At 44.3% G+C, this 26,775-nt stretch overlaps 1 protein-coding gene across 5 annotated transcripts; it reads right to left on the bottom strand.

Annotated features, from left to right (window-relative positions):
• Nucleotides 1-427: 427 nt before the first annotated feature.
• On the bottom strand, nucleotides 428-18,747 carry LOC126531215 (CRISP/Allergen/PR-1-like). 5 transcript variants are annotated; one of them, XM_055070383.2, is made up of 8 exons: nucleotides 18,647-18,739; nucleotides 14,532-14,689; nucleotides 11,908-12,106; nucleotides 10,992-11,076; nucleotides 8,835-8,989; nucleotides 5,932-6,026; nucleotides 5,055-5,176; nucleotides 428-516 (listed from the first exon to the last, which is right to left on the bottom strand). In XM_055070383.2, exons 2-8 carry the CDS (start codon nucleotides 14,573-14,575, stop codon nucleotides 506-508), a joined length of 711 nt encoding a protein of 236 aa, XP_054926358.1. In that variant the 5' UTR covers nucleotides 14,576-14,689; nucleotides 18,647-18,739; the 3' UTR covers nucleotides 428-505. The 5 variants fall into 5 exon arrangements, with proteins under 5 accessions (XP_054926358.1, XP_054926360.1, XP_054926361.1 ...); XM_055070385.2 differs by lacking the exon at nucleotides 18,647-18,739 and adding an exon at nucleotides 18,478-18,586; XM_055070386.2 differs by lacking the exon at nucleotides 14,532-14,689 and having other exon boundaries at nucleotides 18,647-18,747.
• Between the last annotated feature and the right edge of the window lie 8,028 nt (nucleotides 18,748-26,775).

Genomic DNA, 26,775 nt, shown 5'->3' with positions numbered 1-26,775 from the left:
TCCTACCCCCCTCCCCCTCGCCCCGCCTCGAAACTACGCCACTGCGGTTGGGTGTGTAAGCTACGCTGAACTTTCGCGAATTTTGACAGTACGAAGGCAGGCACAAGGTAAGACAAATAAATTTTCGTTATAATATAAGCAGCAGTAAGTAGTACAATAAGCGCGATCGACTGCAGTAGCTTTCACACACCTATCTTTTTCATCTGTTTCCCTAATGATGGAGAGTAAACTGGTTTAACGGTTTACCAGCATCTCCAGTTCACAAGACTTTCTCTCCATCGTGTGGCCCGCTTAGCCTGTAAAAGGCAAAAAAAGTTAAGCGCAGGTTTTTCTTTTTCTTCTTATTTTTGTTTTGCATTAGGCCGACAAATGCCTGACTATGCCCTGAACTGTGGACCTTATTATTTACTCTCACATGTCCCTGATCTCATCACAGAAAAGGTGTTTTATTATCCAGTTTGAATTCCTCAAACCAAAGGCCGCATGCACCAGCTTCGCCATCGTCCTACTTGGGAGCTGAAAGAGATCGAGAAAAAGAAAAGTAGGAAATGTCACATCATTTCTCCAACGCATTCAATAGTTCTACCTTTAAGCCCTAGCTCTTTTCAAACTTACGTGGAGGATACTTGTGCTAAGCACGATAAGCTTTTGTACTATGAACCCGCCGCGGTAGCACAGTCGCTAAAGCGCTGCGCTGATGAGCTCGAGGTTGCTGGTTCGATCTCAGCCGCGGCTGCCACAGGTCGATGAGAACGAAATGAAAAAAAAAAGAAAAAGAAAAACGCTCGTTTACTTATATTTAGGTGCAAGTTAAAGAGCTCCAGGAGGTCAAAATTCATCCGAGGTCCCCCACTACTGCGTACCTCATAATCGGTTCGTGGTTTTGGCTCGCGATACCGCAATATTCTTACGCACCAAATAACCAGTAGGGCGAATAACTCGCAATCTGTCCCTAATGACGTGGCTACACTTTCACTTGCCGCAGTGGCTGACTGCCTTCTTCGAGCCAAACAGTTGAAACGTACAAGCAAGGAATAACCCTCGCCAGGCTTTCTCGTTTACTGTCAATGCGCATTGATATGGTTTTATTCGAAAGAACTTGAGTTTGGCCTAGTTGGTGTTATTATTACGTTGGTGTTACGTTAGTTGATGTTATATTACGGTTGATGTCTGCGGACTATGAATGTAGAAACAAGGGGATAAGAATAAACTGTAGTGCCTTTAGTCGTATTTACGGAATACCAAAATGTCAAACCCTCGTAAACCTCCACAACTCGACTTCAAAAGTTCAAGACTACGCCGATAGATAGGCTACAGTTGGTTATTTCAATCCGCCTGCTTTATACGCACGCTGCCCTATATCTTGAACGACGCCGCTCGGGGGACACCTGATTCACAAAGTCCACAAATGTTCTACGGAGTCTTGTATGACATTGCGGTGCCTGCTTGTTCGCGGCGCTATCGGATCTAGGAAAACGCCGTTGAAACTGGGCGCATGCGCATCGTTCTAATCTGCTAAGAGGTAAGCGCTAACACGATAGCGTCTAGCACCGTCGAACATCTGAGTTCATGATTGTACTTGTGATTTCATCAGTTTCATTACAGTTATTTATTGATATTCTATTTTTTTTACCAGAGAAGCTGCATTGCCAGCCTTCCAAAACGATAAGAAACAAAAAGCAAGATTCTGGGATTTTACGTGCAATCAAAACCACAATCTGATTATAAGGCAGTTATGTTGGTTGATCCCGGTACTGTTGAACACCTGAGGTTCTTTAACATGCACTTGAACCTAAATGCAAGAGAGTTTTTCATTTCGCGCACAACGAATAGCAGCAGTCTTGGCCGGGATCGAACCGGCCACCTTGAGCTCAGCAGTGCAGCGCCATAGCCAGTGCTACTGCGGCAAGTCAAGTTCTGTTTTACGGAAGTTCGGAATCCACACGAAATGCATACCTAGTTGCATAGTTATGCACTCTGCATGCAAAATTCAACAGCGCTCCATCAACACAACTGGTCAACCTGCTAACTGCAGCGTTACATCTTACTTCATATAAATATTAATGAAATCCAAAGACCTAGACTTCACGCGAGGCGTCTTACCTTTAAAAATCGGAACCTAAAGCTATTCGGTATAAATGTGTGTTTCTTAAAACCTATAGAGCGCGTTTTCAAGGCTTGCATTATGCTTAATGATAACGAAGTAGACATTTATGGTAGAGTGAAACAAGAAAAAGCGCACCAAACAAAGGTGAAATTTTGCCCCCTCTGCCAAGAAGTTTTCAATGGAAGTTCCTAGGTGTAATAACAGCAAGAAGCCTGCTTTCCAAGAATGTCGATCTGTAATTTTTTGCACAGCATTATGCACCCGATCAATTGCAAAATTTAGGTTGTATTAATTTTACGGAGACTTCACACATTTCTTCCATCGGCAGTGGCCTAACGTCATGTCACTGACCGGGGAGGCATGAAACAGCCACTCAACACATCTGAAGAAAAACATGTGGAATTACCCATGCAGGACAATGCAGCACAGCCGCTACCGATACTACGCTATTGTGGATTTACGCTTATTCAGTTCCTGCTGTGAGTCACCGCAGAAAGCGTTGCCGATACAATCATGAGATGGAGGAAGAAGAAAAAAGAATATTGTTGTTCAGCCTTATTTACGCTATCCACGAAAGCACTCTTCCTCATTTTTTTTACTGCCATGTACAGCATCCTGTACCTTTCTATATCATTCGAGCACAGTTCGCCGGTGCTGCACCTGCGTCAATGTTGCGGCACTCTGTCGTCATACCATGACATTTGGAAGGACTTTATTATCTCAATTAGCTTCCTATAAAGCGCTAGATTTAGCGAAGCCCTGTGCTTAATCAAGCGAAATCCGGTGAGATCCGACTCTGACTAAGTGTCCCCAAATCACATAAAACCTGCAAGTTTTATAGCTAACGCAACTAATTAAAAGATAACGGTGGAGCACATGCAAGCGTTTACTGTCATGATTCGGGAAAAACTGGTGGAATTCAGCTTCTTATATAGTTTTCAGTTTGACATTAGGTGCTGTAAGGTGGTAATGTTTTCTTTTTTTTTTTCAATTGGGGTATTTGCAGCAAGGCATCTATAATAAAGAATGAAGACAAAGGGACACCAATAAATGCATGCAACCCTGAGTCATGCACGGACTGTGGCAATATGGTTGAGCATTTACGTTATTTATTTATTTAGGTTAGCGTAAAGGTCCATTTAAGGACATTGAGTAAGAGGGGGATAGAATTGTAAGCGTTTAAACAGGAGTAATCAATATAAATATTAATACAGGCTGTCACAGGATAAGTAAAACAAAGTTCAGAAATGTTTGTCCAGGGTAAACACAATAATACACTTATACACACTAAAAATACAATAATATAAGTAAAAAAAATCAAGGAACGAAAACAAGTCAAGAACGTCCTTCTAAAGTGTCCCTACTAGAAGATTTACAGTTCACGCAAGGCAGCACGATTTGTTAAGCACGCAATGTTATCAGGAAAACTGTTCCACACTGTTATGACGCGTGGCCGTGCTGGTGCGCTGAATCACAGTGTATCGCCGAAGATGCGCGCGAAACTATGGCTATTGTTAAAGCGACGTGACATGCGCGCTGGCGGTTGTTCGTTATTCAACGGGTATATTCCCCTGGAACATCAGGTTTGAGTAATTTGCTTGTCTATATTAACGTTAGCTCTAATTCGAAGTAAAGCTGTCCCTTGATTTCGTTCGCACACAATAACAGCAGGAGAAAACAATCTCCGTCGCGGCCTGGCATTTCCCAGATCCCAGCGTACAATGTCACTACGGCAGAGAGTCCTGTAAATAGCACTGCTGCGCTGCTTGTACAACTGTGACGTCCTCTATCTGTTCGCAACCTTGCATGCAAAGCACTCTAGAGCGGTAGCACGTCTTTTCTCGCTACGGAGCATTCAACGGGAGACAAACGCTGTTCAGAGCGCTCTGTGTGCTTTGTCGCCGGCGGACTTGCTTGCCTCGCCCCTACAGCGCACCTCCGCGCAGGTAATCTGTCAGACAGCAGTGCAAGAGCCGCGGCGAAGATAGGAAATCCCGGTGACGTTTGTTAGGAATGACTATAGTGCTTGCGGCGCAGCAGTGACATGTCACTCAGTCCAGGACGTACGTCGCAGTTATCATGAATGGGATATTGAAAATATCCGCGAAGTATTTTTTTCTGTCACAGCTCTTTCGTTAATGTCGGATGCACCTTGCAAGACATATTTCGGAATAGCTCTTGTTACCAATGGGTGGTTTCCCTATAGCTTATTACAAGTTCGTACAATATGTAAAGAGAAAAGTGCAATCGAACGGACAGGTTCATGTAGTGGAATGCAAGTGGTGTACAAGGAAATTACAGAGCACATTCATTCATTCATTCATTCATTCATTCATTCATTCATTCATATTTATTTGGTTTCGTACAATGCATAGTGCAGCTCGTCCTTAGCAAACATTACTTGTTGGTGGACCTGGCAGTCATCTTGACGCCGTTATTCTTACTATCGTTAACGAAGAAAATAACACTTATACACAAAAGGAAGCAAATAAATGCAAATTCATCATTCATGTTTTGACTTACAAAGCTAGCAACCCGAGGCGAGGTGGGTCGGTGTCTGTATTTGTTTCCTTTCACTATTCCTCCTTTTACTCACGCTGTGAATTAAATTGCTTAAGCCTACCAACTGAATAGCTTTTTTTTCAGTTACATGTACAGTGCGCTTACACGTGCACTCAAGATGAATGCTCACGATCCACGGGATCTGATGAAAAAAAAAAACAAAAAAACAAACAAACAAACAAACAAACAAGACGAATCCGAAATTTTTGATGAGTTTCTGAGCACAGCCAGTAAAACCACGCAAAGCTATTGTGCGCACATATTATGCTTGCTGGCTGTAAATCTGAATACCAGGCTCAGTTCCGAGGCTGCATCACCTTGTTCTCAGATATAACGGTTAGTAATTTAGAAAAATATTTTTATTATACATGCGATGGCTACTCACCGCATAAGCCCTCGTAGGCAGGTTGGGTCTTGTGCGGGCAGAGGTGCGAGCAACAGGTGTCCTTGGGACAGCGGCTGCATGGCTTCCCGCTCATGTACACGTGGCCCCCCATCTCGTTACCCCTGCATCATCGCGCAGTAAAGAACGTTTTCAAATAACGTTAATCCCGAAAGCGTACGCTTCCTTTAGGACATTCCTGGCACCGCAAACTCGAAGGAACCGACACGTTAGTCCTCGTTCACCCTAATCGGTCGCTCACTCCATAGAACCGTTAGGACGCAAATGATACTTTCAGCTCGACCGATGCGCTGCGCAGTCTTCGCACTTTCGACAGGAAGCGCAATGTTGTGTGGTAATCGTGACATATGCTTTATTATTTCCATTTGTTTCTGTTTTCTAACAAGTAGAATAACGTTAATGGCTTACATACTTCACCGGAACACAGGTAGTGGTCATGCAGTTTGGATTGAGCAGTTCACTCTCACAAACATGGCGCACACGCATTAGCATTACATCTTACATAACCTTCCTCAGGCAACTTTGCGCTCGTGGGAAGTAATGCTACACCTCGGTGCTAGTTCCAATGAACCAAGGGAATCTAGCTGTTGGTCATTCCTCATATAAAGAAGCTCCATAAGCCTGCCCAACCGGCATAATGCCCCAAACAAACCTGTGTGGTGCATGTACCAGAGCACTGTACGCTGCAGAGACGAAGGAGTGCAACCAATAACTTGCCATAGCAAGTTCATGCTTCCTAGATACAGCGTTAATACGTAGTGCGTCCATCACGACGTCATATACGGCCCTTACGATCACAGCTCGTTACAGTGCGTTCATACTGCTATAAGCCAAATAAAAGGGTAAGAAAAAAACGCACGCTGGCATGTAATTGCAGAGGTACATGTTGTTGCCGGTCTTAGAGGTGCAGTCCTTCCAGGCACATCCGACCTTGTTTGATTTGCTCCACAGAAGCTGCACATTACAAACGCTGCAGTTCAATTGTGCACGCCAAACCCGACACATCACAGAATAAAGGCCGTTTCATTCACCTTGTTCTCTGTTGTCAGGTTTAGTGGCTAAACCAACCGTATAAGCACAGACACACGCAGATGAAAGCTCGCCCGAAAAGATGGGCCACCATCACGGAAGCCTTTCAACGAAATTAAGGTTATCAGAGTGTGTCGCTACGCATGCTTTCTTTCAATGCTTTTCAGATGTATGAGTCATCCATGTAATCAACTTCTTGTATATTACTATCCTTCACAATACATTGCTCCATTAAAAATTCATGATTGCTTGCTCGGTGCTCTTTGGCTAGACTTGACCCTTCAGCTATTAAAAGAACACATCATCATCATCTTCTACGTAATAATATTAATATAGGAAGTGTATCAGAGAGCGAGAAGAATCAGAAATCAACGAGGAATAAGCGAAACGCTTATTTCTGTATTTCAATTAAGCAACAATTCATCTACGCCTTCCATGGCTTCGTTGTCTATTGTTCTCGCGTATCGAGCGCTTATTATGCCAAATTACAGAATGTTTTCATTTTCTTATAATCTTTGCGTCTAAAATGTGACGTGCTATTCTTCAGTCATGAACGCAGACAGGGCACGACGTCGCTCCATCTTCCGCGGCTTTGTCTGCTAATTACAAGATGGAGTATAGTACAAGTAGTGCTTAAGAGAACGCCTGACATAGACATGCTTAACGCCATGGACGATGCGCAGGCCGCTGAACGAGCCGGCCGTGTTTGCTGCACCAACGACACGCACTCAAGCGCGGTAGCGTCTCAAGGCCAGAAGCTGCACCGAAGCGTTAGCCTATGTAGCTGTGACGCCCGTCTATCTCAAGGCCCGTAGCGGACGGGCGGGAGGCGTGCCCGCTGGAAGCAGGAAGTCGCCCAAATAGCGGACAATCAAAACGCACGCGCTCGCTCGAATAAATCAAAGCCCGATCAGACATGCGTGTGTGTGCTTAGCTAGAGTGTAAACTCGCGAGAAAAAGTTTGTAAACCATGGCATGAGCAAAAAAAAAAAAATGTTTAATTTCTTCTAACACAGCTCCGCCACGTGGAATTGCTTCAATACATTGCATTGGTCGAACATTGGCTCTACAATACTTCACTATATTTTATTTCAACCGGCGTACCCACATTGCCAAGCAAAAGAAAACTCTCACGGCACGAGTGGTCGCCGAATTCTTGCTTGAGACAAAAAAACGGATTGGGACCAGATAATGGTACCTGATGCTCCTTGTCGCACCAGAACATCGAAAACGTGTCGGTATAATGATACTATACCTTTCATAAGGAAGTCTCAACTCTTTTGCAGAACTCTAAGGACGCATACAGGACCCATTAGAGTGAATTATTGCGCGCAGTTAGCAGATCGCTGCTAACATGTACGACAACATCAAGAGGCAGCAATGTCGTCATTTTGTGTGTGTTCAAGATCAACTAAGCGGAAGTAGCATGCAAATAAATTACGTAGCATATTTGGCGACTGGGTGGGCAGCGATTTGACATGTCACGGTGAATAAATTACACGTTAGCAACCGCACGAAATCCGTTCCGGGTTCATTTTTGGTGCGGACGTCACCCGGAATAAGAGTTTACACCTGACGCCGCTCGATGAACGCACGGTTAAGTCAAGTTAAAATGCCTTACATATAGTCACCGATTATGTGTTTTGCAAACGACAACAGTGTGGACGTCGCGCGAGTTCAAATGGATCTGCATGCAAACGTCCGAACGGTCGCGTCGAAAATACGGGCGAAGTGCGCTCAATACAGTATGTGGTTGCTTCCATTGCAGTTGCTTGCATTTTTATTGCATATCAATTAAAAAAAGTTTTGCACTTACCGCTACATTGTATAAAAGCAAATTTCGGAGCTCGATAGTAGTCTCGGTCCGGTATCTTTCAACAAAACGCTCTTTGTTAGCTTGTTTGGTCCGAATTTTTCCGTTGACGGCAGGCAGCGAAACCAGTTCAGAAGAAGACAGATTAGCCAGTTAAAGAACTCATTAGCAGGCGATGAGCTACAACGGTTTTCAACATTTCTCTGAATGGTGAAGCGGCTGCCAATTAAAGGGACACTAAAAATAATAGAAAAAATAAGTTGTGAGTTATTAATAAGCTATGTACGCTTCTACTTTACCGTAAAAAGCCACTCTTATACCTTCAGAGAAGACAAGTGGCCAAGCCACTTTGAAGAGACATCATGTATATTACGCCGTTTAATCGGGCCTAGTTATTTTTGGTAAAGATGGCCTATATAGCATTCTAAAGGAGCCATAGACTGATGTTCGCAAGCCTACAGGATACTCACTGTTACTAATCTATAACGACCTAAGTATCAGAAGATACAATGAAATCTGTGATCTCATGCTGATGTACTCACGCTGAAGTTTCACAGCAAAAAGAATAAATAAATAAATAAAGAAAAGTAAGTTTGTCCTTCATTTTCTGTTATAGTAGTAAACCTGCCAGAAAATAATTAACGAAATAGTCTTGAAATAATATTTTTATCGGTCTAAACATATAGTGTTTCTGCTTAGTGTCCCTTTAAGCTCCCGCGGAAATGAGTTTGAACATGCCCGTAATTTCGAGCGTAGTGTCAGAAGAGCTACGGTTGAAGAACTCTGGCATCATTAAAACGGCTTAGGCAATCAACGTGAAGGCGCGGGAGCTAGTGTCAGACTTTACCTCGAGTGAAGTTTGTGGGGAACACCCCATCAGCCGCACCGCACAACTGTTAAGCGACAGGTGGCACAGTTACCTGGCTGAGCACCGAGACCCTCATGCGCACGGGATGTCCCGGCTCGCTGGGCGGCACGAAGTCGATGGGTGCCTCGCCCCAGAAGTTCACCGCGCGGCTCCAATTGGCAGGACCAGCCATGGCGTACAAGTTCTGTCCCGGCCGGTTGTCGAGACCTGAAAGTGTGTGGGCAGGCATGCCACGGCGCTACGTCATTCCTGCTGTGTTATTCACCGACAAGATGGCCAAGTTTGCTTGGTGGGCTGCTCTCGCGACAATTTCCGGCAAAGAAAGAGCAAGCAACAGTGGGAAAAAGCTGTGCCTTTTATATAATCTCTCAAGAGCGCTGTCACAAACGGATACAAACATTAACAATAATGGAGATTATGGAATAAATGGTAAGGGAACTTGTGCTGGACATCTGACGAAAGGAACAAGGATCTTCAGTTTGTTAGACTGACAGAGTGGACATCAATACAAGTAAAAAGTATTCACGTAAGAGGCGACGCTGACGGAGTGATCAACTTCCGTAGTTTACTATGGTTGACGAGGTTGGCGGCAAAGCAACGACAGTTTAAGAGTGTTAAGACGGAGAAGTACAATAAAGCGCATTGAAATTGATTTCCTTACTATGGCTGTGATAAAATAGCGGCTGTGAAGAAGATGAGCGTGATAAATCCCACTTTATGTGCATAAAAATTATAGGATTGCCTAGCGCTCTGACCAAAGGACATAACGCGAGGGTCGAAGGGCGGGATTCTTCTGAATGAAAACCAAACATACGACAATTTTGGCGCTTGAATCTGCTACGGAGCAAGCGTGATCACTAACCACAGCTCTAAAAATGATCTTGAAGGATCGCCCAAACCTCGACAGCAACTTCATGTGGGCGAGTTGGCTCATCTTGAAGGTATAGGCCCTGATCGGTAGCCCCTATAGGTGACAGCCATCTTTGGCAACAACTGCGGGAATTGGCGAACCAGTGAGAAGGATACCGCTCAGCCCGGTGTCATTCCCGTGAAAAACTCGCGGCTGAGCGCGGGCAGTGTCGGCAGATGGTGACGGGGTTCGAAATCATGTGCACTTTCTCTAAACACAACTTCGAGAGTAAAAGATTCTGATCTATCTCGAAGCACCGCGATGGAATCAGGACAACAACATACACAACATGACTATCGGTGACTGCCAATTAGAAAAAAGCACCAGCCATTTAGTCACGTCGAAAAACGAGGCATGCGCGTAGGTGACATACAGGTACAGGTGTTTACGCGGAAATGGTACTTCTTGTTTAGATAGGTAAAATGAAGCGGTGCTCACACACTCATCTTTGGCTTTTCCTATACAAAACTCTTCTACAACTTCCCTTTCTTGTTTTTGCATTCCTTAGAAATCCGGTGCAACTGAACAGCGCAGCGCATGTGCATTTATTACAGTGCGCGGCTAAATGGCTAGTTACAATTTCTTACATTGTTTAAGCGCTGTCTTGCTCTGCCATTAAAACATTGCCCAGTGTGTCCAATGTATACATCTTTCCACAGCTTAAAGGGTTTTCATAAATGACGTCAGCGCTGCACGTGGTGAACCTAGTTTCGTGATTACTAGAACATTACGGGCGTTTGCTGTTTTTCATTACACTACAAGGTTATGAAAGTATGCAAGGAGCCGAGAAAACTAAGTTGAATTGATGTAACAGCGCCCCCCCCCCCCCCTCCCTTCCCCAAGAAAAAAACTAAATACCTGTGCGCGCTATAACGTACGCCCACGGGGTTTCCCATAACCTTAAAGTCGGTGCAACTCGGTTCGCAACAATGCGGAATCGGAGAAATTGGAGCCAGCGTAAGGCAGATGAAGCTCAACGTTCGACTGCTCCAAGCGCAATTGGAAGAGCCACGTGAGCAGAATTCTGTAGGACCTTGGTCGAACTCCCATTTACAAGGTGATGTCCTCTCCGAGCGCTCCGAGCGCTCCGAGCTGAAGCGAGGCTCTCTGAAAGAACCAAGCTAAGGTCTTCAGAGCTTTCAATTTCTACCAGCAGAACTTAACGCTCTAGAGCATTCGGAAGTGACTACTCGAATGTTTACCATTAGCGTTGCATTGTATATAGTGTCTCGTCCCTTGAGCTCAAAGCAAAGAGGAAATACAGTCTCAAACAAAATATGAGTGTCGGAGTCAGCTCACCGATGTGGCAGCCTATACAGCCAGGCTCAAACACGCAGTTCGATAAGTGGGTCTTGGCGAGCTCCTCCAAATGTAGACTGTAGCTCTGCATGCAACACGGTTATGCTTACGGCGTGTGCACAAAGCGGATGAGGACAAACGTAGGTATAATATGAACATGGTTCAGGAATAACAGCTAGCAGGAATTTCAAGAAAAGCTCTGATCACTAACCAGAGGTTCCTACATCACTACCTATAGGAACCTATATTTTTATCATTAGTTTCGATTGGTGTTCTTTTGGTATACTTGTGCCTTCTACGTTGTCTTCTTTCTGCCCTCATTAACTACCCTCATATACCAGGTAGATTAAGGCAGGCCACAGATTACCTGCCACAACCTTAAGCTAGCTTGCTCACCAATAGCGTTTCTTTAAACTTTTGCCTTTACATAATTAGATGTTGCTATACGCAGCATTTGATCATATGTACAAGGACTGGTCTTCACATACTCTTTATGAAAAGACTTTGTCTATGTCAATTTAAACACTATAGACACTTGATAGGAATCCTCTGAGAACTATATGCAGCAATTGGGTTGGCTAAATACACATATGGAACTACAACAGCACCGGTAGATAAGTTAGGACCATGTTTACGTTGGCTATATCAAAAGCTTTGTACATGTGGGGCCACTCTATGCAAAACTGTTAACATCCGTTAGCAGTGACACGCATATAGCCGGCATAAAAATGCCATCGCTTGCGTGGGCTCATTTTATTCGTCATCCGTCTGTTTCTGCGCGGCAGTAACTTCGATAAACCAAATGCCATGCGTAGTGACCTAGCAGAGTAGTGACCGTGCGTAGTGACCTGTAGCAGAACTCGGCTCTGCTACAGCAATAGTGGCTAGTTGACGAGCACATACAACAAATGCTCACCATCTGCAGCATGTCAGACGCGGCCGGCCATTTCTTCTCCTTGCCCATGGCCACCGAATTTCGTATCTGGTTGTGCAGCTGGACGATGTTTGCGCGCTCCTCGTCGTTCAACGCCGCGCACCGGATGCTGCAGAACAGCAGCAGCACGGCGGCTTGCGCGAGCAGCACAAAGCGGAGCGGCAGGATGGTCGTGCGTCGCCTGCGGCACATGAGAAACCACCGCATACGCGGCGAAACCTTGGTAAAGGCGTATATGCTGTCAGACGTTTAAGTGAAACGTGAGCATCACTGTCTCCAGGATTCACAAACGGACCGTGTCTCGAAGCTCATTTTTCGCCTGCACCATGATGGAGAAGACGTCGCACAGCAATAACGCTACTACGTGACTGCTGCGGTGAGGAGTGGCTTGATAAACACACATTTATTCTTGCAAGACAGAAATTCACAGGAAGATGGCGGCTTGGGAGTAATGAAGAGTGGCAGAAAAAGGATCGTCGCTAGAGATAACGAAGGACAATTCCCCTTGTCGAAACGCTGGCTCCAGTGAAATTCCCTTTTCTACCACTGCTCTTTACATTAGTTCTTGTGCATTTGAGTATAGACAACGAGGGCCCCTAGTTGCTTTAACGGGCCTCGAATTGAATCTGTTCTTCGGCTCTACCGAGGGGGCCATAGCGCCGCCCCTCGGCTGAAAAAGACGTTGCGCTTCTGTAACACTCCTCGGTGACTACACCAACTGATAGGTTTGAGTGGCAATATCTTCGCTCTACCACAATAAGATTAGTCAACAAGAGTATCTAGTTAGGAAATGTTCCTTGAGGACTAACCGTGGAATGTCAATAAAGCATATAGTAACTAGTTCAATAGAGTAGCAGCGATGTTCTCCCCGTCTTTGGATCGCGGTAAAGTGTCAAGGCGTGGGACGTTGCAGAATGCGAGGATGCATCTTGCCAGTGTAAGGCAAAATTTTCCGACTACCAAAGAAAGGCTGAACGAAGCTGAGGACACAACACAACTGAAAATTAAAAAGAAAATGATAGGCATAGCTTTATGAGATTACAAAGCGGTGCTGCGGGTAGGAAAGCATGGGCGCACGATATTTGAGTTCAGATTTAGAGGAAGGATAAGGCAGAGTCGCAAAAGACACGCAATGCCTAGAACAGGTAATTGATTGTACCTTATACGACAATGGGCGTGAACAAATACGAACCATAGTCGAAAGTCATGAGGTCAAGAGGTCATGAGTCGAAGTCATGAGCCCAAGTCACGAAGTTAGGAAATTTGCAGCCATAAGGAATGTTTGACTGTGCGGAATAGGGACAACTTGAGGTCTCTAGAAGATACGTTCGTACCGCATCGGATTTGAACAAATTGTGATTAGGATAAGCTCATATAAGAGGAGGACGTGTCCGTGTATTTAGGTATTAAATTAACGGGGCTGAATCAGCGGGGGGGGGGGGGGGGGGGGGGGGGGGCTGAACAAGGCGGCGAAAACTCAGCTGCACGTTGCTCGACTTAGCTACTTTGCAAGCTTCTCTTGTAGATTTGGTCGCGTAACTTTTACGAGTAACTAGATTGCTATAAGGAGATCTGGAGTCTTCAATGCTTCCGCTGCTGCTTCTATGGCAATCACGGATAGCACGTAAAATTTTCGAACATTTTACATGGACCTCTTTTGAAAACACTGCAGTTTGTTCTTTAGTCTCTGTGGGTAACTTGCGTTGCACGAAGCTTATTCTTTACTGATAACTCAATTTAATAAGAATTTTCAGCGCAGAAAGAAATTCAACGCTTTTGAAGATGCGTGTCTCTACATTTAGATGCTCGCTTAAGTGACAACCAAGATGGTAATATTCTTTATTCTAGGCATTATTTTGTATATATTGAGGATCTGACGTTTAGGCTTTAGGTGACAGCGTCCTATAGGAGTGGTCGTGCCGAGACTGCAAATCGAACTAACACACAGATACAAAATTGAGAGGCAGTCAGTTACTTGCGCATTCCGCAAACGGCATACGCGTTTCCTTTTGTCTGTATAATCTGCGACATATGTGCCTCTAATTGAGAGAACGCGACATACATAAGTTCCAAGAATTCATTGTTGCGAGCAGAAGAGAAAAGAACAGTTCATTGGTGCGATCAGAAAAAGAAAGAAAGCAAGGATGTTGGAGCGGCTAATTACGCAGAAAGAACAAAGAAGAAAAGGCCACTCCAGGAAGTGGATTGCACTTTAAAGAAAAAAATTATCAGCAGAATTGCTCACCTGGCAAACCAAAATGCCCTGGGTTATTCGATGCTGCACGAAAAGCAGTGCGCGCTATCTGCATTACATATTAACATAACACCAATTTACAAGACAAGTTACAATTGTGCTCGATGCATCACGAGTTTCTGAAATTCTGACCCACCACACCCCTTGTAAGCACCATTAATTTCAAATAATCTCACTTGCATTTTTCGACACGAACGCCGTAGATTCTATCATGCAGAGCAGCTGAGTTTCTTCTCCCCATGAACCGAACGTGGTTTGACTGCACTATAGGCGCGAAGGAGGCACACGATCCTCTAGCAGCACCTCTGTGCGTGGTGGATGCGCAGAAATAGACACAAGTTTTTCGGCTTACGTCATTTGAAACCTGGAAGCAATCCGGCTGCCTGAGCTAAGCATCGCTCTTCGGGATCTCAACGATGCCGTTGGTTTCCAGGTCGGAGCTCGGACACAGCGTTGTAGGTGCAGATTTCGTGAGCACGTCCAGCTTTGCACAGCGCCAGGATTTGTCACCTGAATGAACGGTACGTGGGAGCGCTGGTCATTGCGGTGGGAGCACTCAGGTAGCGCGTCAGGCAGCGCGTCAACGCAGCGTTCTTGTGAGAAGACGACGAAAAAGAAGATGACGATGATGATGAGCATCTAACATGGCACGTACCCACAACGGGAGATGGGCCAGAATTCAGGTAGGCGTATTCATTTATTTACGTAATTTGTTGATGCAATTTTGCAAGCCTTGGTGTGGCCCAAGCAGGAAGGTCATACAAATAGCAGTGAAAGCTAATAGCGTTAGCAGCCTTAGATTGACAGCGCACAGAATACCAATCCAGTCCATCAGCTGCGAGAACAAAGCACGGAAGATAAACACCCGCTCATAGAATGAAGAAATTCCCAAAAGAAATAAAGCGAAGAATATACGCAGAAAGGAACCATCAATAGAGTTTAAGCGAAGTAAAGGAACAATAACGCAAAAATCAGCACGGGTAACCGATTCACAAGAGAGCAATGATGTAAATAATTCAGATGGTCAATAGAATCAAAATTGGTTAGTAGTGACTAAAGTAAATTGTTCCAATCCAGTCCAATCCTAAAATATTCATTTTTCCCTCGTATACGAGGGAAAAAGGAATATCTTAGGACGTTAGTTCTGGCATTATAGGGAGTTATCAAAGAGTCAGCGTGACGATGCCGTGTTCGGCGTGCCGCTATTGGCCTTACATAAAGGTTAGGAGTGAGGGAGAGCAACTTGCTTTTAAGAAGAAAAGGAAAGTTTAGCCACTGGATCCTTTTTCTCATTTCCAGTGTCTCACTACCATGTTGTTATATATATAGGAAACGAAGCTCACCAATCGCCGAAGCACATGCAATAGAGCGTGATAGAATGGAGGGCGGAAATAGACTAGGAGGCAGTGCCGCGTGGCAATCTTGAAGTCTTGTCATAAAAAAAATAAAGGAAAGCCTCGTGTTAAATAGGCGCGCACCACGGAATACGTAGGCAGTAATTTCTAGCCAGCGATCACGCGAGAGATGCAAAGGGGGGGGGGGGGGGGAGTACAGTCGAAAGGCAGGTGGCAGGACCGGTCGTCACGAAGGCGTCACTAAAACTTATACTACGAACCTAACACTGCCTTGAAAGGTCCGGCAACCAAAGGTCACCTATTTTCTCAGAGTCAGCGCGCAGGTGGGCCCCAAAGGAAAGCAGGGACGATGTCAGAGGAGGTTGGCTTGCAGATGCCGGCTAGTTGGCATCCTGATCCCTCTGTGTTTTTTTCTGCTTTCAAGCCACGAAAACTTGAGCCGCCGCAGCTCCAAGCGCTGTCGCAAGTGCCGCTGCGAGCATGATTCGCTTGGCGCCAAGCCAAGGTCCCATTGAAGCTGCCCATAGTCATTCGTTCGTTGTCATGATTGGTGTGCGAGGTATACGCTTATACGTAATTGCCGTTTCTAATATTTACGCCTCTCAATGCAACAATTTAATTCCCGGTTATAAATAGCACTTTTACGCTTTTTTTCATCTTAAGTTCTCGCCACTACCACTGGAAATAGCGACATATGTCGCGGGGAGGGAGCAGCAGTAATAGCATGTCGTGACCTGCGCCTTCTGGTGCGCCGCTTTCTCTCGATGACAGTGGCGTTTGCTGCTTCAACATACCGCTTAGGAAGTCGCCCCCACGCTTCCTGAGGCGCGCCGAGGAGCGTTCGATGCAAGACGGCCCGAGCTCGGCGTATGCAAGATTTCTGCCCGAGACTGCGCGACGGCAGTCAGTAAGCAAAGATAGCGAGGAGTACGCGATAGTAGCAGGCAATAAAATGGCCGGGAAAGGCCACGTATACGTCAACCCGAGCGCACCCGCCATGCAGCACTTCCCCATTGTAAAGAAGGGCATAAGCCTTTTCAACCTTGTAATGCTCAGCAGCGAAAACGCAGCACGACAGCGTGATTGTCGCATTATCCGCAGACTTCATGGCAGCCGCTTTCTACATCTTGCCAAGTGTGGGTTCTTCCTTTAGAAAACTTCGTTTATTTCGCCATGCTGCAGAAAAGTTCGTATAGCCGAAAGCAAGCAGCCAAATCAGTTTTGTGAGGGCATCGTCATAGGCAGGTAGGTCCCAAGCAAGGCAAATCCGGCGATCTACTTCAGTGGAGAAAGGAATTTTTTGCTGGTTTGGCGTACTCATTTGATCACACTTGTATAGAAATTAAAATGCACACCAAATAAACGTAAAGCTCTGAATAATGCAAACCGACCAAGTGATAAAGAAGAACCCTCGCCTATTTTATTAATCCTATTTCCCATATTCACGTTTGCCGTTCTGAGCGTTTGCACTGTTTGGTTAACACAAACATTTGTTAACGTTGTTCATCAAGTAAGTTTAGCACGATCACTGCATACCACGCTAACAAAGATGCAGGTGAGAAATGCGGCACTCTTTCAGCGAAATGTGGTGCGCGGTGCCAATAGCCTCAGGCCGTAGCGCACCGCGACACAATGAGACAGATATATACGCGCCCTACATGTGTCGCTGTTTGAATAACGCACTAACGAGCACAGCGTGGAAATTTAGTGGTACGCGGGGCCTTGAGATAGCGTGAAAAAGAAACACTCGCGTTAACAAATTGTTGTCCGCTCACTAAACGAAACTCTATTTTGGGAAAGATCGCGTGGCAACGCCGCACGCCGTCGCGCCGCTGACGATGTCCGCAGTTAGCCGCTTCTCTGTCGTGACGCCTCGCCTTACATATGAGTGTCACATTTCCGCGGCCGTCTTTCACAATTCCTGCAGGACGACGCGGCGGTGTAAGAGGTAGCAATGACGCCAAGTGTGTCGATAGTGCTGCTGTAGCAGTCTGGACTGTTTGCCTCTGAGCCGCACATATGCGCTACGCCTTCGAGTACCGAGAAGTGTCTGTCGAGCACCCCGCAATACTCGCAACGTCAGGCGAGAGTGCTGTACCCAGCTATTCAAAAGTTGCATAAAGTGCTGAGCTGCCCCTCTATGCCGCTATAGGACAACGAGAAAGAGCTCTTTCTGTCGGCCTTACAGTGCGACAGCACTGTATCGCTTTAGTAACATTGATTTCACTCAGCTGTAAAAATGATATGCACGAACAGCAAAAAAGGAAAATTGAGAAGGGCCGAAGCTTCAGTTACTCTGCGCCCCGAGTTGTTCGCCAGCGAGCACCAAGCTTTTGAGCACATTTTTTTCACTGCAAGAACGCGAAGCGGCTACAAGGACTCGGACTTTTGACGCTTGTTCGATATGCGCATTCGATTATTCGAGTTTTCATACAAAGTAAATTTATGCTTTTTTGCTTCTCCTTATTTCCCGGTTCGGTATCCGTTCTCAGTTCCATTTGAATGAGCTTGAAGAGTAACTTTCCTCTCTGATGTTGAACTAGAAGCGAACCGTGTTACCTGATGCAAACAATATCCGATACGATAAAGAATTTCGGTTCGGCACCAGCTTTGTATAGGTCTCTTGGATTGAAGTGTTTTAGTTACTAAAGAAAACGCGCACAATACATTGTGTGCACGTGGATCAAGCATTTTCGGCCACATATGATGAAACTGGGAAAGTTAGTGAGATAGTAGAGGTTTTCGCATACTTTTGCATAGGTTTATGCTACTGATAGAGAGACGCATATCAGAATTGATTCATCTGGCCTTCTCGCACAAGGAGTCACCACTGCATTGAGGACCATCATCGGTCGATTCAAGAGCTGATAGTTTTTTGCACGGATAATAACACCGATTCATTAACCTCAGTCTAGTATGAAATGTATAGAAATAATTTTGTACCTTCAGTTCTTGTTGTGCATTTCCTCTCTTTGTATTTTTGAGAATCCCTCCTCTATCCAATACAAGTCAACCCGAGACTATGCCAGGTATACATACATTTACATCATATGGAAATATATGCGCTTTTCGGCTAAGGGACGCCTATAACATAGTGAAGAGATGTTCGTACCTCGTGATATCTCCTTGTTCCATAGCGCTCGCTGTGCGTTCCTCAAATAAAACAAAAGGCTCTCGCTCTCGTGATGTACCGCCACACCTTCCACTTTGACGTGTTTCCCTACATTTGTCGTGGCAGAAGAACCTTCTGTACTCTGAATGATGGAATTGAGAAACTTCATTGTGTGATTTGCTTCTTTTGTTTGTCCTATATATATATATATATATATATATATATATATGTATATATATATATATATATATATATATATATATATATATATATATATATATATATAATTCACGGTCGGGTCTGTACGTTTGACTGCCCTCATTTACCGTCCAAAACACTAGCACGCTTCGACTTCAACCTGAGCGCATACGGCACACCTCATTTGGAGATCTAGACAAGCACAAGCCAACTTTAGAAAAAAAATTATTTTTTTAATACGTCTTTATTTCTGCGTTTGATAGGCCAAGCTTTGCGGCAGAAAAGGGGTGCTCTATGGGGGAGGGGGAGGGGGACCGATGCTCAAACCAAAAAATATTTGGTTTGATTCAATCTTTTCATTGTTCTGAAAAAGGCGCGATCGAAATTGTTTTTCCTTTAATATAATATGAGAGGGGGGCACAATACTGCCATGTGATTGATATGCGATGCTGATTTCTTGTGCATATGGAATGAAAAGGACAATAGGATTCGTTTCTGACGAAAGTAATGCACATGACAGATGTCTCTGTTTGAAGCACGTCGTTTTTTAAGAATGCAGAACTGCCAATTTCAGAAGCGCCTCAGAGTTGAAGGAGGGCCTGACACGTTCCTTAACACCTTCTGGAAGCCCACATCTTAATCAGTACTTATAGACTTCGTACCTCACCATACAGACACATTCATTTTATCAAAGTTATTGGGTCAAAAGCGACATTTTAGCAATACTGCCAGCATTAAAGCCAGAAATTATGAGCAGGAATACAATGGCTAGACCACCGCTGTCGCCATTTCCACGTTTCCACGTTTCATGTTTATTGCATGGTCTGATTTTAATGTTAATTTATCTTTCTTTCAGCACATTTCGCAGGTAACAAAGAACATGCAGGAGGTACAACAGCTTTCGAAGTAAAACAGTGTAGAAATTGTGCTCAAGTGAATTTTAATGAAAGGCAATCATACTTTTTCACCACCTACAGGCCATCTGAATTGATTGTTTCATTTGAGGCTATCAGATGTAGTATACGACTATTTCCAGATTTTTGCGCAGAAAGGCATTTTAGCGCATATAAATATATCAGCCTTGCATAGGACGCTTTAAAGTAAAGCTATTCCAATCTCTTTCAGTTCCATTTCGGTCAAACATTGGTCAAACATCTTTCGGGCCAACTCCACACCGCCCTTCTACACGTCAAAGCCACGTGTACACACTAAGAAGCATAATTATTCAGAAGAAAACAAAGCTTTTTTTTAAATAGCCGTGGACTGCCCTGTTCCAAAAGGAATTAAACTTGGCTGCTTGCCGATCACTCTGGCACTGGTCTGGTACTCGGAACTGCCAGGGATGATAGCTTTATCTGCGCATAATAAGAATATTTGTGCGAGCGTATAACGTTGTCGGGCCCTTTCTGCGCGCATGCATCGCTCTGCCAACTATTCGTCGAGGATACGTTCTAGCGTACATTTTTACACTTCCGTTGCCCACCTCCGCGATTTTCGACCAGCCACCGCAGACTAGGCAAGGGGAAGCGGACCAATCGTAGACGCTGACACCACCCTCGTCATCCGGTTCACTACTTTAACTGTGATAGCTCGGACCCACTGAAACCTTCTTCCCTTCTGTTCGCTCCTCTTTCCTTGTTAGCCAATCAGATAAGAAAAAAAAAACTGTCAAAGAGGCCATGCAATTCGATTTCAAAGCAAACAAAGTGTCCTCCCAAAAATGAGGAGAGCGTTTCATCAGGCTGTTAATACAACGCTACAAATCGCCGCCTGATGCTTGCGTCGGCGGTTTGGCGAGGTTGACGTCAGGATACTGGAATAAAATAAGAATCATATACTTTTACTTTATATGACCCCATGGTGAATCCTACCATGCAGTGAAGCTGTCGTGCTATGTACCCGTAATTTATTTATTGTGAAAAGTTGATCATGTAGCATATAATTACTCTAATATAGCGTTGTGATGCCAAACGATAGCGATATAGAATCGCAAGCATAATAATATATGTCACTGCACGTGTCTAACCAACCCCTTGAAAGGAACAAGAAACTACACGCAATGATGATTTCCAAAACGATTAGTTTTCATTTATTATATCATAATTTTCCAAATTCCATTTTTTCTTAACTTTTCACCTGCTGCTGCTCGACTGAAGGCTGATCCCCAGTGGTAGGTTGAGCTAACCCATAGACACCAAACCAAACAAAATCAAACCAAGCCGTGGTTGAAGCGGTTAGATGCCGCGCCCCCTACTAGGTTCACTCTAGAAGTGTTTGCACGAAGCTGTAAATACAAGGAGGCGAGCTTATAGGTCATTCACTAGCATCAGTGTCAACCTATATAGTCAATGCCACTCACGGTACATCGCGATATGTTGGAACCACATAGCACACAAGCGTGAGGTTTCGCATTCTGCAGCATCCGCTACGGTACAACACATCACTTGTTTAACTGAATTTTCGGAAAGCGCGTACAGCTTTATTTGACTTACGAAGTTCAGTGACATGGATGAAGAGATTAAGTTCCGTAGAGAAGCTTATGATACGACAAGTTCGATTACGTTCGCTTTTCTGAGGGTCGAGGCCGCACTGTCTCTTCTTATTGCAGCATCGACAACTGCCTGCGCTGCGTTAGCAACAGTGACGAACACTTTGGAAGCCAGCGAAAATTTTCCACAATGGGCTGATGAACAAATATGCATTTCACATTCAATTCTTCGGTACGCAATACAGCCATCAAAGCCACAGTCAAACATGTTTGTTCGCAGGAAGAATACAATGTACCTGCGGGAGGCAGACACTAAAGGCAAAGCGCCTCAAGAGGTCTTGAACCCCTAAATGCATCGGCGATACCCTGTATAGCTGAGACTCCTGACAACTGTTCAACTGTTGCGGTGAAGATATATTTATTCACAGCGAACAAAAGTCCGCGTAAATCACGCGAATAAACTGACGAAGGAATGCTAACTTCTCAAGTCACGTCCAATAAGTTGATTTTGCAAGCTAGAGCAGTTCCAAAACAAAGCCGTTAGCTGATCTTCGTTATGGTGATTTCCTTGTGTTTGTGTGTGTCGGTAGTAACTTCCAAACTCCATGTTTAACATGCTTAAATTTGGATACTTGGCTACGTTGGTATTGCATTGCTAGATCTAGAAACTACGATGCAGACTGGGGCGCGCAATCACAATGACCTCCCCCCGCCCCTCCGGTGGAGTCGACGGTTCTCCGGCTTTGCCTATGGGTCGAGGAGGTCTACCGATCGTGAAGAACGTGTGCCGCACCATCGCAGAGAGTCGCAAGTCAATGTTCGTGCGTACCCGCCGGTTCTGTACGAGCTGCTGGTGCATGTTCGAACTAGCTTGGTGCAACACTGGCTGTTCCGAGTCCAATCGTGACAACAAGACAGTGTTCATCGTCGAGGAGCATAAAGAGGAGTCCGATATGACCCATTTGTTGAGGTATCTGTCTGGCACAAAAAATATCATCTAACTGTCGACGATCGGGTGACACCGAACTGCACTAGGGTACTTCTCACTGTAGCTGCAAACAGCTCTGGAACTTTGCCTCTATGACGCTGTATTTGCACAATACTAGGCGAGACGCTCTGCGCTCTCTTCGGCGCAGATTGTGCCATCGATACAGCTTCCACGCCAATGAGTTTCCTTTGTGGAGCAGTAGAAAGGCGGCAGGGACAGAAGCTAGCGTGTTTCAAAATTACACGATCTACAAGATAACGTGATGTGACATATATGGTCAATAACCTTAAATATGTGCTCGCTCTTTTGCAATCGGTTTGCCTTTTCATTGGGACCTAGAAAAATTTGGTATTTCTATCTCACCACGTATATGCCCCAACACAACTGAATTCAGCCGTATCTACGTTTACGACATATTGCACTTTCCTTCATTTTATTTTATTTATTTATTTAGTACATACTGCAGACCTTTCGGTCCAAGCAGAGGGGCAATAGAACGTATACAAACAAAAGAGAACAAATTAAGAACAAACAAATACAAATTTATACAAATTTTAGTCACGCTGTGTCTGTAAACTGTCCTTCCAGTCTGATACTGTGCTTGCAAAAAAAGAAAATCTAAACGTGTCAGTTCGAGCATAATAGGGTGTTAGTGAATCCGGATGATGCTGTCTTGTTTGCCGTGTTATTGCAGGCGTTATATAAGTCGATGGTTTAATTTCAAGCCTGTTGTTGAGAAGAAGGGAAAGGAATTCAAGTCTTAGCAGCTTTCGGCGCGATTCAAGAATAGGTATGGAGTTTTCTGTCATAATTTTAGAGGGAGAGTCCAGTCTTGCGAATGTATTAAATATAAACCTGACTGCCTTCCTTTGTATTTTTTCAAGACGCACGATATTTGATTTAGTGTAAGGATCCCATGATATACATGCATACTCTAACTTTGGTCTAATAAATGTAAAATAACACAGTAATTTCACATTAGGAGGGGTATTTTTCAGTTTGTATCTTAGGAAACAGAGTTTGCGGAAAGCAGAAGAACAAATATCATTAATGTGCATGTTCCATGACAATGTGGAAGTCAAAGTAACACCTAAGTATTTGTAATTGTGAGTTTCACGCAGAGCTGAAGAACCTAGCGTATAAGAAAAAGTTAGTGGGCTTTTTTTACGAGTAACACGAATAAATACGGATTTATCAGCGTTAATAAACATACCCCATTCATTACACCACTTTAATATGTTATTTAAATTCTTTTCGAGGACAGTCTGATCATTCTGACAAGTTATGTCACTGTACAAAATACAATCATCGGCAAACAGTCTAATTTGCACACCAGGAGTTATGGTTTTAACAATGTCATTTATATAAATTAAAAACAGTAGAGGCCCCAAGACACTACCTTGGGGCACCCCTGATGTGACTGGGAGAGTGGCCGAGCTATGTTCACCTATTGTAACGTACTGAGTGCGTTTGCTCAGGTAAGCAATAATCACGTTTATGAAAATGTCAGGTATGCCAATAATTCTAAGTTTGAAGATTAATTTGTCGTGCGGAACCTTATCGAAGGCTTTTCTGAAATCTAAAAATATTACATCTATTTGGCCATTATTGTCTAGAGATAAAGCAAATGAATGAATCACTGATACCAATTGCGTTACAGTCGAATAACCCTTTCTGAAGCCATGCTGAAACTCCGTGAGCACATTGTTTTCAGCTAAGAATTCTGTTATATAGTTTGCCACGATGTGCTCCAAGAGCTTGCAGCATTGTGATGTCAGAGAAATGGGACGATAATTTTGTAATCTTAGGCGATCTCCTTTTTTAAATATTGGAACAACTCGGGCCACTCTCCATTCATCGGGCAGTTGTGCCGACAGCACAGACGCAGAAAAAATTCGTACAAGAAAGCTGGCAATAAGTTCAGGATAACGTTTTAGAAAGATGTTTGGGATTTCGTCAGGGCCACAAGAAGCTTTGGTTTTTAGGTTTACCAACATGTTGACAATTCCAGCATAAGAAATAGAATCCACATCGAATACCTGTTTCACTGGAAGCATAGTAATGCAATCATCTGACACTGCAAAGACACTTTAAAAATACTCATTAAAATGTTGTGCTCTGTCTTCGTCATTAGTTATTGATGTGCCCTCAATTATTATTTGTGAAATCGGTGTCTTTCTTTCCTTCATATGGTTCCAAAATTTTGTAGGATCATTTTTAATAAAGTTAGGCAGAGAGTTGTTATAATAGTAACTCTTTGCAGCAGTCACCTTCTGTTGAAGAGAGTTCTGCGCCTCTTTTATTTTAACAGGATTACCATGCTTTCTTTTTAACGTTTTTACTCACTTTTACATGTCAGTGACTCACATAGAATCCAGCGAAACGCCCTGCAAAACTTTAACAAGATTTACAGTGTTCTGGTTTCTAAGATTTATTTAATATTGTCCAGTCTCCTTCGCTATAATACGTCTGCGATCAGAAATATGTGAACACCTCTACTAGCGGACCGTCTTTTCGTACGAACTGCTTTCTGAATAGCGTTTTGCGAAAACCAGTGTCCTAATTTAAAATTCAGCTTTTCGCTCGTGAAATGAGACCTTTCACTCGTGAAACGCTAGGCAATAATGAAAGTAAGTTGGCGAAATGGTTGAAATCAGGCATGAAAACCCTACAAAAAATCAGAATCGGTGTCGTTCTCCTATCGCTGGGGCAGCTTGCAGGCTTGTGGATAGGTATGCTCCATGGGCACAATACAAATAAGGCGCGCCACATTAACCAATTGAGATGCACACGGCTCAAAGCTCTCATGGCCAATCCTTAACAACATTCCACGTTTGAATGCACTATATGGCCACCGGGTAAACACATTAAGAATGCGTACGCAAAACAGAGAAAAAAGAATAGGAAAAATATATGTAGGAGCTGGTAAAATTTATTTCTGGGGTTTTTATTGCCAAAACCACGATCTGTGTATGGGGTACGCCGCAGTGGGCGGCTCGGGATAGATTTTGGCAACTAGGGGTTCGTTAACATGCGCCCAATGCACGGCAAACGGGCGTTTATGCATTTCTCCCCAATCGAAATGCGGCCGCCGCAGCTGGGACTCGATCGCGCGCCCTCAGGCTTAGCCGCGCAACGCCAAAGCTACCACAACGTCACCACGGTGGGTTTACGTCAGAATTCTTGACGCGCATTTAATTGTTCCCGAGCGTGAGAGCCTTCACGCATGTACAGTAAACAAACACACGGTCGCATTTATTGCTAAGGAAGACCGGCATTGTGGATAACTGATGCTCTTTATCATCTTGTGTGTGGTTTTCAGTGACAGAAGAAATCGCGCTAGAACATCTGGCTTGTACTGGAGGCGCTACAATTCGATTGCGCTTTCTTAGGCAAAATTGTACAAGTGCGACAGACAAATCTAAGCTCAATTGAAGTTCCATAGACAACTGCCATCGCATTAAAGAAAGCCTTCTAATTCATTCAGAAATTACGAGAGGATAGGGAGTCGGTGGGCAAAATTTGAAAGGACGGAATGTTGCGACAGCGAGACGATGCCGTTCTCGCATGCTAGGTCAAACTGCAGGCGGGCCTTTCCAGTCGGCAGCCGTACGCGTCGGTGAAGGTGCGCAGCCTTAGCAACGCAGCTGTGGCGCAGCTGCCTTCAATGCCGAGGCCCCGCTTCCGGCAGTCCTGCGTGAGATAGAGAGCGTCTCGCAAAGATCGCCCTGCACTGGGGCTTCATGAAGCAGACAATAAAATTAAAAATTTTTTTAGGGGAGTGCTGATGTACATAGGCCGGTAAAATGGACGGAACTCACTGAAACTCACTCACAAAAGAACATTTAATTTACCAAAAACGATCGACGAAATTTGATCTCCGGGTTGAGTACGTCGGCTGTTTATACGTGACTCATCGTGCGTGACTCATGTGGTGCACGCGTTCTAATTTGAATAACGTTTGCGTCACGCACAGAATCTGATTGCACAGGATTCTTCCGCTATAGAATTGCTGATAACATTCGGGAAAGTTCCGACGTATGAATAGGCGCATTTTTGCGCCGAGCGATAATATTGTTTAGTGATTATCCGGCTAAAAACGGTGATCAGATTATACTAACCAATGTACCCGTGTTAGTACTACAAGCTGGATGCTCCGGCGAATCCGCATCCACGTGAACTTTTTTATTACAATAAATGTTTCTTTGTTAAGTGTTATCATCTGTGTCTTGCAATCTTCGCGTTTCTTTTTCTTTCTTGCTTTATCTTTGCGCTGTAACAATTGGGTGAATCTTTTGCCAAAATTTAAGCTGGAGTTCTTAATCTTCTTTTTTTGTGCGGCGGAGGTTCTTTCCTAAATTATGCTGTGAAGCACATTGGTGCGCTACATACAATTTTGTCCGTCTTCTGGGGAAAATTAGTGGAATACCAATGCATTTGACCACGGGAAGATAT

This window comes from Dermacentor andersoni, chromosome 5 (genome assembly GCF_023375885.2).
Source record: "Dermacentor andersoni chromosome 5, qqDerAnde1_hic_scaffold, whole genome shotgun sequence".
NCBI classification, from domain to species: domain Eukaryota; kingdom Metazoa; phylum Arthropoda; class Arachnida; order Ixodida; family Ixodidae; genus Dermacentor; species Dermacentor andersoni.
Note: the sequence above shows the minus strand (reverse complement) of the source record. Positions and strands in the feature narration are given on the sequence as shown.